General features: G+C 34.9%; 2 protein-coding genes across 2 annotated transcripts in view; both read right to left on the bottom strand.

The window, feature by feature from the left end:
• The window catches only part of LOC128579308 (uncharacterized), a 94,507-nt gene extending 86,303 nt beyond the window's left edge, over positions 1-8,204 (bottom strand). The window contains exon 1 of the mRNA XM_053581455.1: positions 8,190-8,204. Coding sequence (XP_053437430.1) covers positions 8,190-8,204 — 15 coding nt within the window. The remainder of the gene's footprint in view (positions 1-8,189) is intronic.
• A 4,275-nt stretch (positions 8,205-12,479) lies between these two features.
• Positions 12,480-13,114, bottom strand: part of LOC128579307 (putative ankyrin repeat domain-containing protein 26-like protein) — a 75,430-nt gene continuing 74,795 nt past the window's right edge. The window contains exon 12 of the mRNA XM_053581454.1: positions 12,480-12,828. Coding sequence (XP_053437429.1) covers positions 12,638-12,828 — 191 coding nt within the window. The 3' untranslated portion in view covers positions 12,480-12,637. The remainder of the gene's footprint in view (positions 12,829-13,114) is intronic.

The raw sequence follows: 13,114 nt of genomic DNA, 5'->3' as shown, positions 1-13,114 counted from the left end.
TCCCAAATATTTTATCTTCTTTGGTACTACTGTGAACAAAATAGAGTCCTTGACTGTTTCTTCAACTTGACTATTGTTGGTATATATAAAGGCTACAGATTTGTGAGTATTGATTTTATAACCTGAGACGTTGCTGTATTCATTGATCACTTTTTTTTTTTCCAGTTTTTGGCTGGGACTGGGATTGAACCTGCCACCTCCAGCATATGGAGCCGGAGCCCTACTCTTTTGAGCCACGGGCACCGCCCCTCCTTGATCAATTCTAAGAATTTTGTAGTAGAGTCCCTGGGGTTTTCCAGATATACAATCATATCATTTGCAAAGAGTGAAAGTTTTATATACTCTGACCCTACATGGATACCCTTGATCACCTATTCATGCCTGATCGTGATGGCTAAGACTTCCATTACAATATTAAAAAGCAGTGGAGACAATGGGGAACCTTGCCTGGTTCCTGATCTGAGTAGAAATAATTTCAATTTACCTCCATCCAATATAATATTGGCTGTGGATTTGCTATAGATGGCCTCTATCAGTTTAAGAAATGTCCCTTCTACACCAATTTTCTTACGTGTTCTAATCATGAAAGGATGCTGGACTATTATCAAAATATGTTTTCTGCTTCAACTGAGAGAAACATCAAGTCTTTGTTTTTTAATTTGTTTATCTGATGAATTATATTTATAGATTTATGTATAATGAACCCATGAGGGCCTTGGATAAAACCCACTTGGTCGTGGTGTATAATTTGTTTGATGTGTTGCTGGATTAACTTTTTAGGATCTTGTTGAATATTTTTGCATCAAGATTCATTAGTTACATTGGTCTATAATTTTCTTTTCTTGTTTTGTCTTTTCCTAGTTTGAGTATCATGGTGATGTTTGCTTCATAGAATGTGTTGGGTAGTACTCCTTGTTTTTCTATTTTGGAAAAGGTTAAGTAATATAGGTACTGATTCCTCTTTAAAGGTTTGGTAGAATTCTGTTGTGAAGCCATCTAGTCCAGGGCTTTTCTTTTAGGGAGATTTTGTATAGTTTATGCTATTTCAGAACTTGATATAGATCTGTTCAACAGTTCCACTTCATTCTGGCTACATCTAGGAAGGTGGCATGCTTCCAAGCATTGGCCTATTTCCTTTAAAATTTCATATTTCTGAAAAAAGAGTTTCTTGTCATATTCATTAAGGCATTTTTTGAATTTCTGAGGAAATTCAAAATTCAAAATTTCTGTTGTTATTTCATCTTTACCATTTCTGATTGATCAAATTAGAGATTTTAGTCTTTTTTCATGGTTAGGTTAGCCAAAGATTTATCTATTTTATTGACCTTTCCAAAAAACTAACTTTTTGATTTATTTTGATCCTACAATTTCTCCACTAGGTATATACCCTGAAGACAAAAATCACGTTATAACAAACATAATTGTACCAGAATGTTTATTGCAGCCCAATTCATAATTGCTAATTCATGGAAGAAGCCCAAGTGTCCATCGAACCATGAATGGATTAATAAATTGTATATACACCATAGAATATCATGCAGCTGTAAAAAAGAAGGAGACTTTACCACTTTCATGTTTACATGGATGGATCTGGAACATATTCTTCTTATCAAAGTATCTCAAGAATACAAGAAAAAGTATCCAATGTACTCAGCACTACTGTGAAATCAATTTATACCTTTCATATGAAAGCTATAACCCAATTATATCCCAAGAACAAGGGAAAAGGGGAGATTAAGGGTAGGGAAGGGGGAGGATGGGAGGAGGGAGGGTAATTGGTGGGACTACAACTATGGTGCATCTTACAAGGGTACATGTTAAATTTGCTAAGTGTAGAATATAAATGTCTTAACATAATAAATAAGAAAATGTCATGAAGGCTATGTGAACCAGTTTGACGAAATTATTTCAAACTGTATATAAAAATAGCACATTGTACCCCATGATTGCACTAATGTACACGGCTATGATTTAATTAAAAATATTTAAACTTAAGATATGAACCTATAAAATACTAGAAGAAAGTACAGGGAAAATATTTGAGGAAATCGATCTGGGAAATAATTTTATGAGGAGGACCCCCAGGGCAATTGAAGCAACACCAAAATACATTAGTGGGATCTGATCAAACTAAAAAGCTTCTGCACAGCCAAGGACACAGTACATAAAGCAAACAGACATCCTTCAGAATGAGAGAAGATATTTGTAGGTTATGTCTCCCACAAAAGTTTAACAACCAGAATCCACAGAGAAATTAAACGTATTAGCACAAAAAAAAAAACAAGTGATCCCATCTCAGGGTGGGCAAGAGACTTGAAGAGAAACTTCTCTGAAGAAGTCAGGTGCACAGCCTACAGACACATGAAAAAATGCTCATAATCCTTAATCATCAGATAAATGCAAATCAAAACCACTTTAAGATATCATCTAACTCCAGGAAGATTAGCCCACATCCATTCATGAGATACTTTGCTAAGAAGAATATTTTCCAGCTCTATCCATGTAAACATGAAAGAGTTAAAGTCTCCATCTTTCTTTAAGGCTGCATAAAATTCCATGGTTTACAGATACCACAATTTATTGATCCATTCGTGGCTTGATGGTCACTTGGGCTTCTTCCACATCTGAGCGATTATGAATTGGGCTGCAATAAACATTCTGGTACAAATATCTTTGCTATAATGTGATTTTTATTACTATTAAATCATAGCTGTGTACATTAGTGATTTTTGGTCTTCTGGATATAAGAAAAAGTATCCAATGTACTCAGCCCTACTATGAAACTAATTACAGCACAAGAATATGGGGAAAGGGACAAAGGACAGGAGGGGAGAGGGGAGGATGGTTGGAAGGAGGGTAAATGGTGGGACCACATCTATGGTGCATCTTAGAAGGGTACAGGTGAAGCTTACTAAATGCAGAATATAAATGTATGAACACAATAACTAAGAAAATGCCATGAAGGCTATGTTAACCAGTTCGATGAAAATATTTCAAATTGTGTCTAAAACAAGCACATTGTACCCAATGATTGCATTAAGGTACACAGCTATAATTTAATTTAAAAAAAGAGAGAGAGAGAGAGAGATTAGCCCACATCACAAAATCCCCAAACCAGAGATGTTGGCATAGATGTTGGAAAAAGGGAACACTTCTGCAATGCTGGTGGGAATGCAAACTAATATGTTCCTTTTGGAAAGATATTTGGAGATCACGTAGAAATCTAAAAATAGACCTGCATTGTATCCTTCAATTTATCTATTAGGTATATATCCAGAGGACCAACAATCACTTAATAATGAAGATAATTGCACCAAAATGTTTATTGGAACCCAATTCATAATTGATAAGTCATGGAAGAAGCCCAAGTGCCCATCGATTCATGAATGGATTAATAAATTGTGGTGTATATACAACATGGAATATTATACAGCCTTAAAAAAGATGGGGACTTTGCCTCTTTCATATTTTCATTGATGGAGCGGAAACATTTTCTTCTTAGCAAAGTATCTAAAGAATAAAAGAAAAAGTATCCAATGTACTCAGCCCTACCATGAAATTAATTTATAAGCACCCACACATCCATATGAAAGCTATAACCTAACTATAGCCCAAGGTGAAGGGGAAAAAGAAGAGGGAAGGAAGGGGTAGGGGGAGGATGGGTGGAAGAAGGGTAATTGGAGGGACCATACCTACAGTGCATTTTATAAGAGTACATGTTAAATCTACTAAGAGTAGAATATAAATATCTTAACACAATAACTAAGATAATGTGGTGAAGGCTTTTTTAACCAGTTTGATGAAAACATTTCAAATTGTATATAAAACCAGCACATTGTACCCCAAAATTGCATTAATATACACAGCTATGATTTAATAAAAAAAAGATGAAGAAAAAAGAAAATATCCACTGGACACTTGATAAACATGGCATCCCAAACATTATGATGTTTATCAATACTCTCAATTAATTTGAGTTTCTTAAATTGTCCTCTAAAGAGGCATGGGCTAGCTGACTGTACACAAAAGCTCGGATCAGATATATCTTGCATACCAGAATCCCATCTTACCTTAAATGACAAAAGTAGACTGAGGGTGAAGGGATGGACATCTATAATTCAGGCAAATGGAAATCAGAAAAAAATCAGGGGTTGCAATTTTATTTGCAGATACGAATAGGCTTTAAACCAACAAAGGTAAGGAAAGTTAAGGATGGACACTTCATATTTGTGAAAAGAAACACTCCATATGAAGATATTTCAATTATTAATATTCATGCTCCCTACAAAATGCCTCTCTATTTATAAAGGAAAACACTAACAGACACTGAACAATTGGATATCATCCTGAACTATAACAGTGGAGATTTAACTACCATTTGGCTATGTTGGATAGATCCTCCAAGAAGGAGGATCTTTCCAAGAAGAATGTAAACAAAGAAATAATAGATTTAAACTTGGTCCTATAACAAATGGACTAAACAGACAGCTACAGATAATTTCATTGTAATAAAACCAAACACACATTCTTCTCATCATCCCATGCAACATCCTCCAAAATTGATCACATCTTAGGTCACAAATCTAACTTCAGCAAATTTAAGAATATAAATTATTCCTTGTATTTTCTCGGACCATCCGGAATAAAAGTTGAACTCAACAACAGCAGGAATCTTCATACTGGAACAAAGTCAAGGAAACTAAATAACCTTATGCTGGATGATAGCTGTGTCAAAGATGAGATTAAGAAGAAAATTACCAAATTTTTGGAACAAAATGACAATGAAGACATAAATTATCAAAACTGTTGGATTCTTCTAAAGCAGTCCTACAAAGGAAATTTATAGCATTGCAAGCCTTCCCCAAGAGACTGGAAAGAGAGGAAGTCAACAACTTAGTGGGTCATCTCAAGCAACTGGAAAAGGAAGAACATCCCTTCCCCAAATCAAGCAGAAGAAAATAAATAACCAAAATTAGAGCAGAATTCAATGATATTGAAAACAAAAGAATCACTCAGAAGATCAACGAACAAAAAGTTGGGTTTTGGAAAAGATTAACAAAATTGAGAAAACTTTGACTAACCAAACCAGAAACAGAAAAGTAAAATCCCTAATATCATCAATCAGTAATGATAAAAAAGAAATAACAAAAGGCACCTCAGAAAATGCAAAAAATCCTTAATGATAACTGCAGAATACACTATTCTCAGAAATGGGAAAATCTGGGGGAAAATGGCAATGTCTGGAAGCACACCACCTTCCTAGACATAGCTGAAAGAATTGAAAGTGTTGAACAGACCTATATCAAGCAATGAAATACCATCAACTATATGAAATCTCCAGAAAAGTAAAGTCCAGAAAGAGGAGGCTTCACATCATAATTCTACCAAACCTTTAAAGAGGAACCAGTATCTATATTACATAACCATCTTCAAAACAGAAAAAGAAGGAATACTTCCCAATACATTTGAGGAAGCAAACATCACCTTGATCCCAAACCAGGAAAAGACCCAACAAAGAATTAAAGTTATAGACCAATAGCATTAATGACTATTGATGCAAAAATATTCAATAAGATCCTAGCAAAAACAATTCAACAACACATCAAAAAATTTATACACTATGACTAAGTTGGTTTTATCCCAGGGTCACAAGGCTGGTTCAACATGACTAACTCTATAAACGTAATATATCACATAAACAAAATAAAAAACAAAGACCATATGATTCTCTCCACTGATGCAAAAAAGCTTTTGATAACATCCAGGATCCTTTCATGATCAGAACACTTAAGGAAATAGGCTGAAACGGGTCATATCTAAACTGATAGAGGCTCACTACAGTAAACCCACAGCCAATATCATATGGAATGGAAGAAAATTGAAAAAAATTCCACTCAGATCTGGAACTAGACAATGATGCTCATAGCCTCTACTGCTATTGAACAAAGTAACGGAAGTATTAGCCATTGCAATCAAGCAAAAGAAGGAGATTAAGGGTATTCCAATTTGGTCAGAGGAGACAAACTCTCACTCTTCACAGATGATATAATCTTCTACCTGGAAAAACCCAGGGACTCAACTGTAAAACTCTTATAAGTGATAAAAAAAATACAGCAACATCTAGGAATACAAAATCAATACTTACAAATCTGTAGCTTTTACATATACCAACAATAGTCAAGCTGAACAAATAGTCAAGGACTATATTCTTTTTACAGTAGTACCAAAGAAGATGAAGTATTTGGGAATTTACCTCAAAAAGGACATGAAAGATCTCTATAAAGAGAACTATGAAACTCTGAGAAAAGAAAAAAGCTGAAGATGTTAACAAATGGAAAATCATACCCCATGCTTATGGCTGGGAACAATCTTCATTGTTAAAATGTCCATATTACCCAAAGCAATATACAAATTTAATGCAATCCCTAAAGCACCTCTATCATACTTTAAACAACTGGAAAAACTAGTACTTTGTTTATATGGAATCAGAAAAAAACATTGAATAGCCAAGACATTACTCCGAAATAAACACAGAGCAATAGCAATCAACCTACCAGACTTCAGCCTATACTAGCAATCTATATTGATCAAAACAGCATGGTAAAAATGCCAAGGTAAACGTATGGAACGGAGTAGAGAACCAAGAGATTAACCCAGACACTTACCATCATTCAATCTTTGATAAGCATATCAAAAACATAAATTGGGGGAAAGATTCCCTATTCAACAAATGGTGCTAGGTGAACTGGATGGCAACTTGTAGAACACTGAAACTGGACCCTCATCTTTCACCATTAACAAAAATTGATTCTCATTGGATAAACAGTTTAAACATAAGACATAAAACAATAAAAAATATTTTAGAGGGGACAAGGGAAATACTTGTCCCCTGAAAAAATTGGCCTGGAAGAATGTGTTATGAGGAGGACCCCAGCCCCTAAACAATTGAAGCAAAACCAAAAATGTACTACAGGGATCTGATCAAACCCTGTAAAAAGAACAAAGTAAAGCCAGCACACGGTCCTCAGAATGGGAGAAGATTTTTCCAGGTTATGTTTCCAACCAAGGTTTGATAACTAGAATAAACAGAAAACCCAATTAATTCGCAAGGAAAGAACAAGTGATCTCATTTCATTTTGGGCAAGAGAATTGAACAGAAGCTTCTCTGAAGTAAATAGGTGCATGGCCTACAGACTCATGAAAAACTGCTCATCATCTTTAATCATCAGAGAAATACAAATCGAAACCACTTTGAGACATCATCTAACTCCAGGAAGAGTAGCCCACATCAGAAAGTCACAAAACTACAGATTTTGGTGTGGATGTGGAGAGAAGGGAACATTTCTGCACTGCTGGTGGGAATGCAGGCCAATATGTCCCTTTTAGAAAGAGGTTTGGAGAACACTCAGGAAACTAAAAGTAGACCTACTATTTGATCCTGCTATGCCTCTGCTAGGAATATGTCCAGATGACCAGTCATCATTTTACAAAACATATTTGCACCAGAAAGTTTATTACAGCCCAATTCATGATTGCCCAGTCATGAAAGAAGCCCAAGTACCCATAGACCCCCTAAATAGAGTAACAAATTGTGGTATATGTATACCATGGAATATTATGCAGCCATCAAAAAGATGGAGACTTTGCCCCTTTTTGTTCACATAATGAGCTGGAACATATTTTTCTTAGTAACATATCTCAAGAATGGAAGAAAAACTGTCCAATGTACTCAGTACTATTGTGAAATGAATATATAATCCCCCACACTTTTATACAAATGATAAATCATAACTATAGCCCAGAATGAAGGAGGGAAGAGAGGGAGAGAGTAGGAGGAGAGGGAGGCCATGTGAATGGAAGGTAAATGGTGAGTCATCACCTATGGTGCATATCACAAGGGTACATGTCAAATCTATTAAGAGTAGAGTATAAATGTCTTAACACAACAAATAATTCAGTAAGGTGAACCCTATGTTAACCAGTTTGATGTAAGCATTCCAAATTGTGTCTAAAATCAGCACATTGTACCCCATAAAAGCAGTAATGTACAGTTACGATTCAATAAAAAATTTACGATATAAAAATAAGAACTTCAGAAAAAAAAATCTTAAGTGTCCCTTCATTTTGACAATAACTTCTGACTTCCTTGCTTGTTTTAGTGTCTGTATTATCTTCACATTTCTCCTCACCTGTGTCAAATGCATGCCGAGTGTCTGTGTGCATTGTTAGCATTTTTACAGTACACTTTTTCTTTAATTTAAATAAACTTTAGAAGGTGAGTGAAGATTATACTTCAGGAACACAAAGTAGGCATGAGATGGAAAATATTTTTGTGACTGAGGCATTTTGTTGAGAAAATGCCTCAAACACTAAAGAGTGGAAAATCCAGGTGCATCTTTCCCCTCACAGTCTGGTATACTATTTATTACATTAGATGGTGCTTTTTCTGAACTTTGCTCCGTCCTTACACTAACTCTACTACAGGACAAGCAGGAATTTTGTATCATTCACAGATTTAACCAGAACTCTGTTTCAACTCATTTCTCAGGTGTTTTTATTTACTTCCCCATTCCTCTTTGCCTTGTTTGATGCCCAGTTGCTCATACTTTTGAACACAAGGAAGTTCTGAATGTACAGATACATTTCATCAGTCCTCATTCATTCCTAATCAGGAGTCATGTTTCCATATGCAAACATGCTCAATTAACATGGTTATTTCCATTCTGTTTTTAAAAACTGATAACTGAAAACTGGAAAATTTTACATTATCACAAGATAAAATCAATAGCAATCAGAAAGAAAAGCCAATTCTCAAATGTGACTTCAAATGATACAGCAGAATATGACAGTGCTATTTTTCTGACACGGACTATCCGCTTAAGCCTATGTCTAAGATATTCTAATGTCCTCTTAGGACAGTGAGTAAAGGAACCTTGATACCATTTAATAATTTTATACAGCTATGTGAGTTACAACTTGCTGCTGTACACAATCACATCAATGTCCCTTTCTGCAAGGTCGGATTTCCTTCATAGGCACAGTCTAATGACCTCATTCCCTCTCTCAGCACACAGGCCGAACCGAGTTAGAGGCCACAAGGTGGAAGAACCACTCTACCTGGCACAAATGACTGGCAGTATAAAACTACACTACAGTTGGGGACATTAGGCATGGTGACTCTTTGAACATGAGTCCAACTCAGTGGCCATCATGATGAAATTGCTTGTAATTTCTCTTGCTTAGTAATATGATTCTGTACTTGGCATGACCTTATCATGTAAGGTTATAAAACTAAAGAAGCAGGAAAACACCAGAAATTCTCTGCCTCGAATCCAAGGACAAAGATTAGCTATAAGTCACTCTTCACTTTAGGAAGGTTTAAGCTTTATAACTAGTTAAAAAACTTCCTCAACTTAAATATTAGCTTACAACATATGAATTATAAAATGCTATTCCAGTAGGAAATGTCCCTTGGACTATGCCACATTATTCATGTAAAAAAGTAGTATGAAACCAGGAACATAAGTGTCAATTTGTTTATACCTGTGGCTGGTCATTTTCAACTCCTTCAGGCTCTTCTTCCTCTTCTTCTGACGTAACAAAGTTGTATACTGTAAATTTCATATATTTATTTAAATGATCTGATTAGAATGATGTGATAAAAGGTATCAGCTTTATAAAAGTGGATAGAAAGTTACATTTATGTTGATTTTATAAATTGAGAGTTTAGATGAAGTTAAGTCTTTAGCAGACTATATACTTCTTTTAAAAATACTCCTAAATAATCTAATAATGAGTTGCTTGGAATGATGGTAAAAGCTATTACCTTTATAAAAATGGATAGAAAGCTAAATTTCTTTTTATTTTATAAATTAAATTTCTAGATGAAGTCTTTGGCAGACTATATACTTCCTTAAAAAGTACTCCTAGTTAATCTAATAATGAGTTTCTTAGAATGATGTGGTAAAAGCTATCTGCTTTATAAAAATGGATAGAAAGCTAAATTTCTTTTTATTTTATAGATTGAGTGTTTAGATGAAGTTAAGTCTTTAGCAGACTATATACTTCTTTAAAAAATATTCCTAATTATCTAACACTTAAAAAACCACTCAGAAAACTACTAGGCATCAGTGTGTAAAAGGCTCACAAAGATCACAGATTCACGCAGAAATTCATCCACCCAACATACATGACATAGCCATCATAAACAAAGAAAAATTTTTCAATCCAGGAAAACATATCAAGTATCCCTTTGTACGCCTGTCTCCTTCTTAATAAAACCTGCAAAGCATTGCATATGTTATTCTGTAAGTTGCTGTTACTTTTCATACCATAATCAGTGTATGCCCTGTGACTTACGTGTGAAATGCTTTCCCTCTAATAGGCTGACAATCTTCATTCAATTTTTAATTTTCTTTTCTCTTCTTTTATTCTTCTTTTTCCATCTTCTCTCTTCTTTCATTCTTTCCTTCTTTATTTTTGGACACAGATTGCTATGTGAAGACCTTGTTAATTACAGCTCTTTCCCTGGTCAAACAGGAATCTACTCTCACTGAATCTACTCTCATCCTCAGGACTTATGGATTTCTCTTTTGCACCTTCCCCACCTGAACTATAAGTTATTTATTTCCATTTCTATTCCCCAGATCCAAAGGCTGTAGGATACAATATTCCACAGCATTGTTGGGCACATAGTTTTTATCTATTGTACTTGATAATTATACTGTGATTGAAGGAAAATGAATAAGATGCATCAAGATTGGCTTTTCTAGAGGTCATGTCTGAACTGACAAGTACAGGGTGAGATGAGCAAGGTGAAAAGATGGAGAGGCCAGGAGAAAGGGAGAGCAGGACAGGAAGCAGCAGGAGGAAAGAGAAGCCTGAAAGAGGATGTGCATTTGTCCAAAAAAGAGGAATTGGCTCAGAGGGCACTCCCAGAGGTATTTCAGTAATGCTAGTGAAAAGTCAGGCACACAGGGTATGGGCTAAAATGGAGAGTTGAGAAAAAGTCAGACTGTGAAAGCCCCATGTGAGACCTAAGGTACTACAATATTACCAATTCAAGGACCGCTTAATCATCCTAACGGCCCTGGAGAGGGACCACAGTGAATACTGTAGGGAAGATAAATTCCAGGGACACATGAATAAACAGAACATGACTTACAGGCCATATTGCAAAATAAATGCACTTCTGAAATATATGAATGGTTCCAGAAATGATTCACAAAGTGTCAGCCTCAAGTGTAATGTAGATTTTTATGGAATAAATAAAAGAATCTAGGTTTTGCATTATAATTTTTTCCATTTTAATGCTTAGTATAGTAAGTTTTAATATTTACAACCTACTGTATACAAAAGATCCTATGGATCCCCAATCACATTTACATTTTTAATCTGCATTCAGTGTTCAGTTCAGTGTGGTACACATATGTTGGAATGGCACAGAGAGCTTAAACTAAACAAGGATACTAGTGTCATTCTCAGCAGATCCAAAAAAAATGTAATATTGAGCAAATGAAGAAGTTGCTGAATGTTATATACAATGTATACCATTTGTGTGCAATTTTATGACCCAGAAACTAATTCTCAGCAATATTTATCACTAGACTCATACATTGTCAAAACTTTGAAAGTCCTTGGAAATAATGTACAGACAATTCCAGGTGTTCATTATTTCTGTGTAATATTCCGTAAATAGTACAGAAGGACTATTTTGTACTATTAACCTTTCAGGATCACGGTTTTAAGACTGTGTCTACCAAATATTCATAATGGAAAATAACTAAGAAAATGCCAGGAAAGCTATGTTAAGTAGTGTGACGAAAATGTGTCAAATGGTCTATGAACCAAGTGTATGGTGCCCCATGATCATACTAATGTACACAGATACGATTTAACAAAAAAAAGAAAAAAATTCATTTAAAAAAGTTTCCCACTTTGTTTGTAGACTAGCAACTTTCTCTTGCAATTCTGCCAGACTTGCTTTATATATTTCACCAAAATAAATATGTACTACCAAAAAAAGTCTCTCAATAAATGAAAAACTAAAAACTAAAAAAAAAAATTCATAAAGGATTAATTATTTTACTAATAAGGATACCCTCTCACACAAATATACTCTACTAATTGGATCAATCTGACTTCCTTTGTTATCATCAGTGTAAAATCAGTAAGATGGAATAATTAAAGTTAAACATGACTGAGATGTTAACATGAAGTGCTCCTCTAAGTAAAGATTTGAATTCCAAGAAGCACTTGGAAAGTTGTGGAGTCACCAAATTCACCTCTGTCATTTCCCTAACAAGGACAGGGATGCCAAATCAGAGAACAATGGGAGGCAGAATGACAACAACAACAACAAAAGAAAATTACCTGTTGCAGCTGGTTTAACTTTAATCCTTTGTACTCCTTTTTTTGGAGTAGGAGGTTTTATGTCAGCATCGTGCACAGTGAGCTTTGAAACAAATTGTATCATAAGTAAAGCACAATTTCACACAATGTACAGAAAATAATTCCCTCACATGAAGGGAATTAGGAAACAACTACTTTATAGAAAAAAAAAAAAAAAAACAATAATAACATTTGCAAAAAAAGCCAGCCATCTTTGTTCAAAGTAACCTGATCTGATTAACTAGTATCAATGCAACATATATCTCAGATGCCTGATCCTTCTGGAGAAAAGAAATGCCTCCCTGTGTTCTGCCCCAATCCAGCACTTCCTCCTCCTTCCAGTCATCTCTGGAGCTGCAGTAATCCAATCTTCTCTGTGTGTGCAAATTTCCTGAATGAATATTGTTACCTGATACTGAGGTTGTGTCTTAACATGCACTGAAAAACAAAGAGAACATAGAAATCAGTGTAAATGTAAATATGACAAAGCCAAACATACAGTGGAGGAGAGTTCCTATTGAGCTGAACCCCCAAGCTGGGCTTAGAAAAGAAATACTTTAGGTTTTGGGCTGCTTTTTCTCTCTTTTATTGGTGGATTGATTGATTTATGGGCAGACAGGAGCATAACAGACAAAAACTGAAGACAACAGGAATACAAGTTTAATATAATATACAGTTAAAACTTCAAAAGTGAGATTATGTTTCAAATGAAAATCACTCATAT

Source organism: Nycticebus coucang, unplaced genomic scaffold, assembly GCF_027406575.1.
Source record: "Nycticebus coucang isolate mNycCou1 unplaced genomic scaffold, mNycCou1.pri scaffold_44, whole genome shotgun sequence".
NCBI classification, from domain to species: Eukaryota; Metazoa; Chordata; class Mammalia; order Primates; family Lorisidae; genus Nycticebus; species Nycticebus coucang.
Note: the sequence above shows the minus strand (reverse complement) of the source record. Positions and strands in the feature narration are given on the sequence as shown.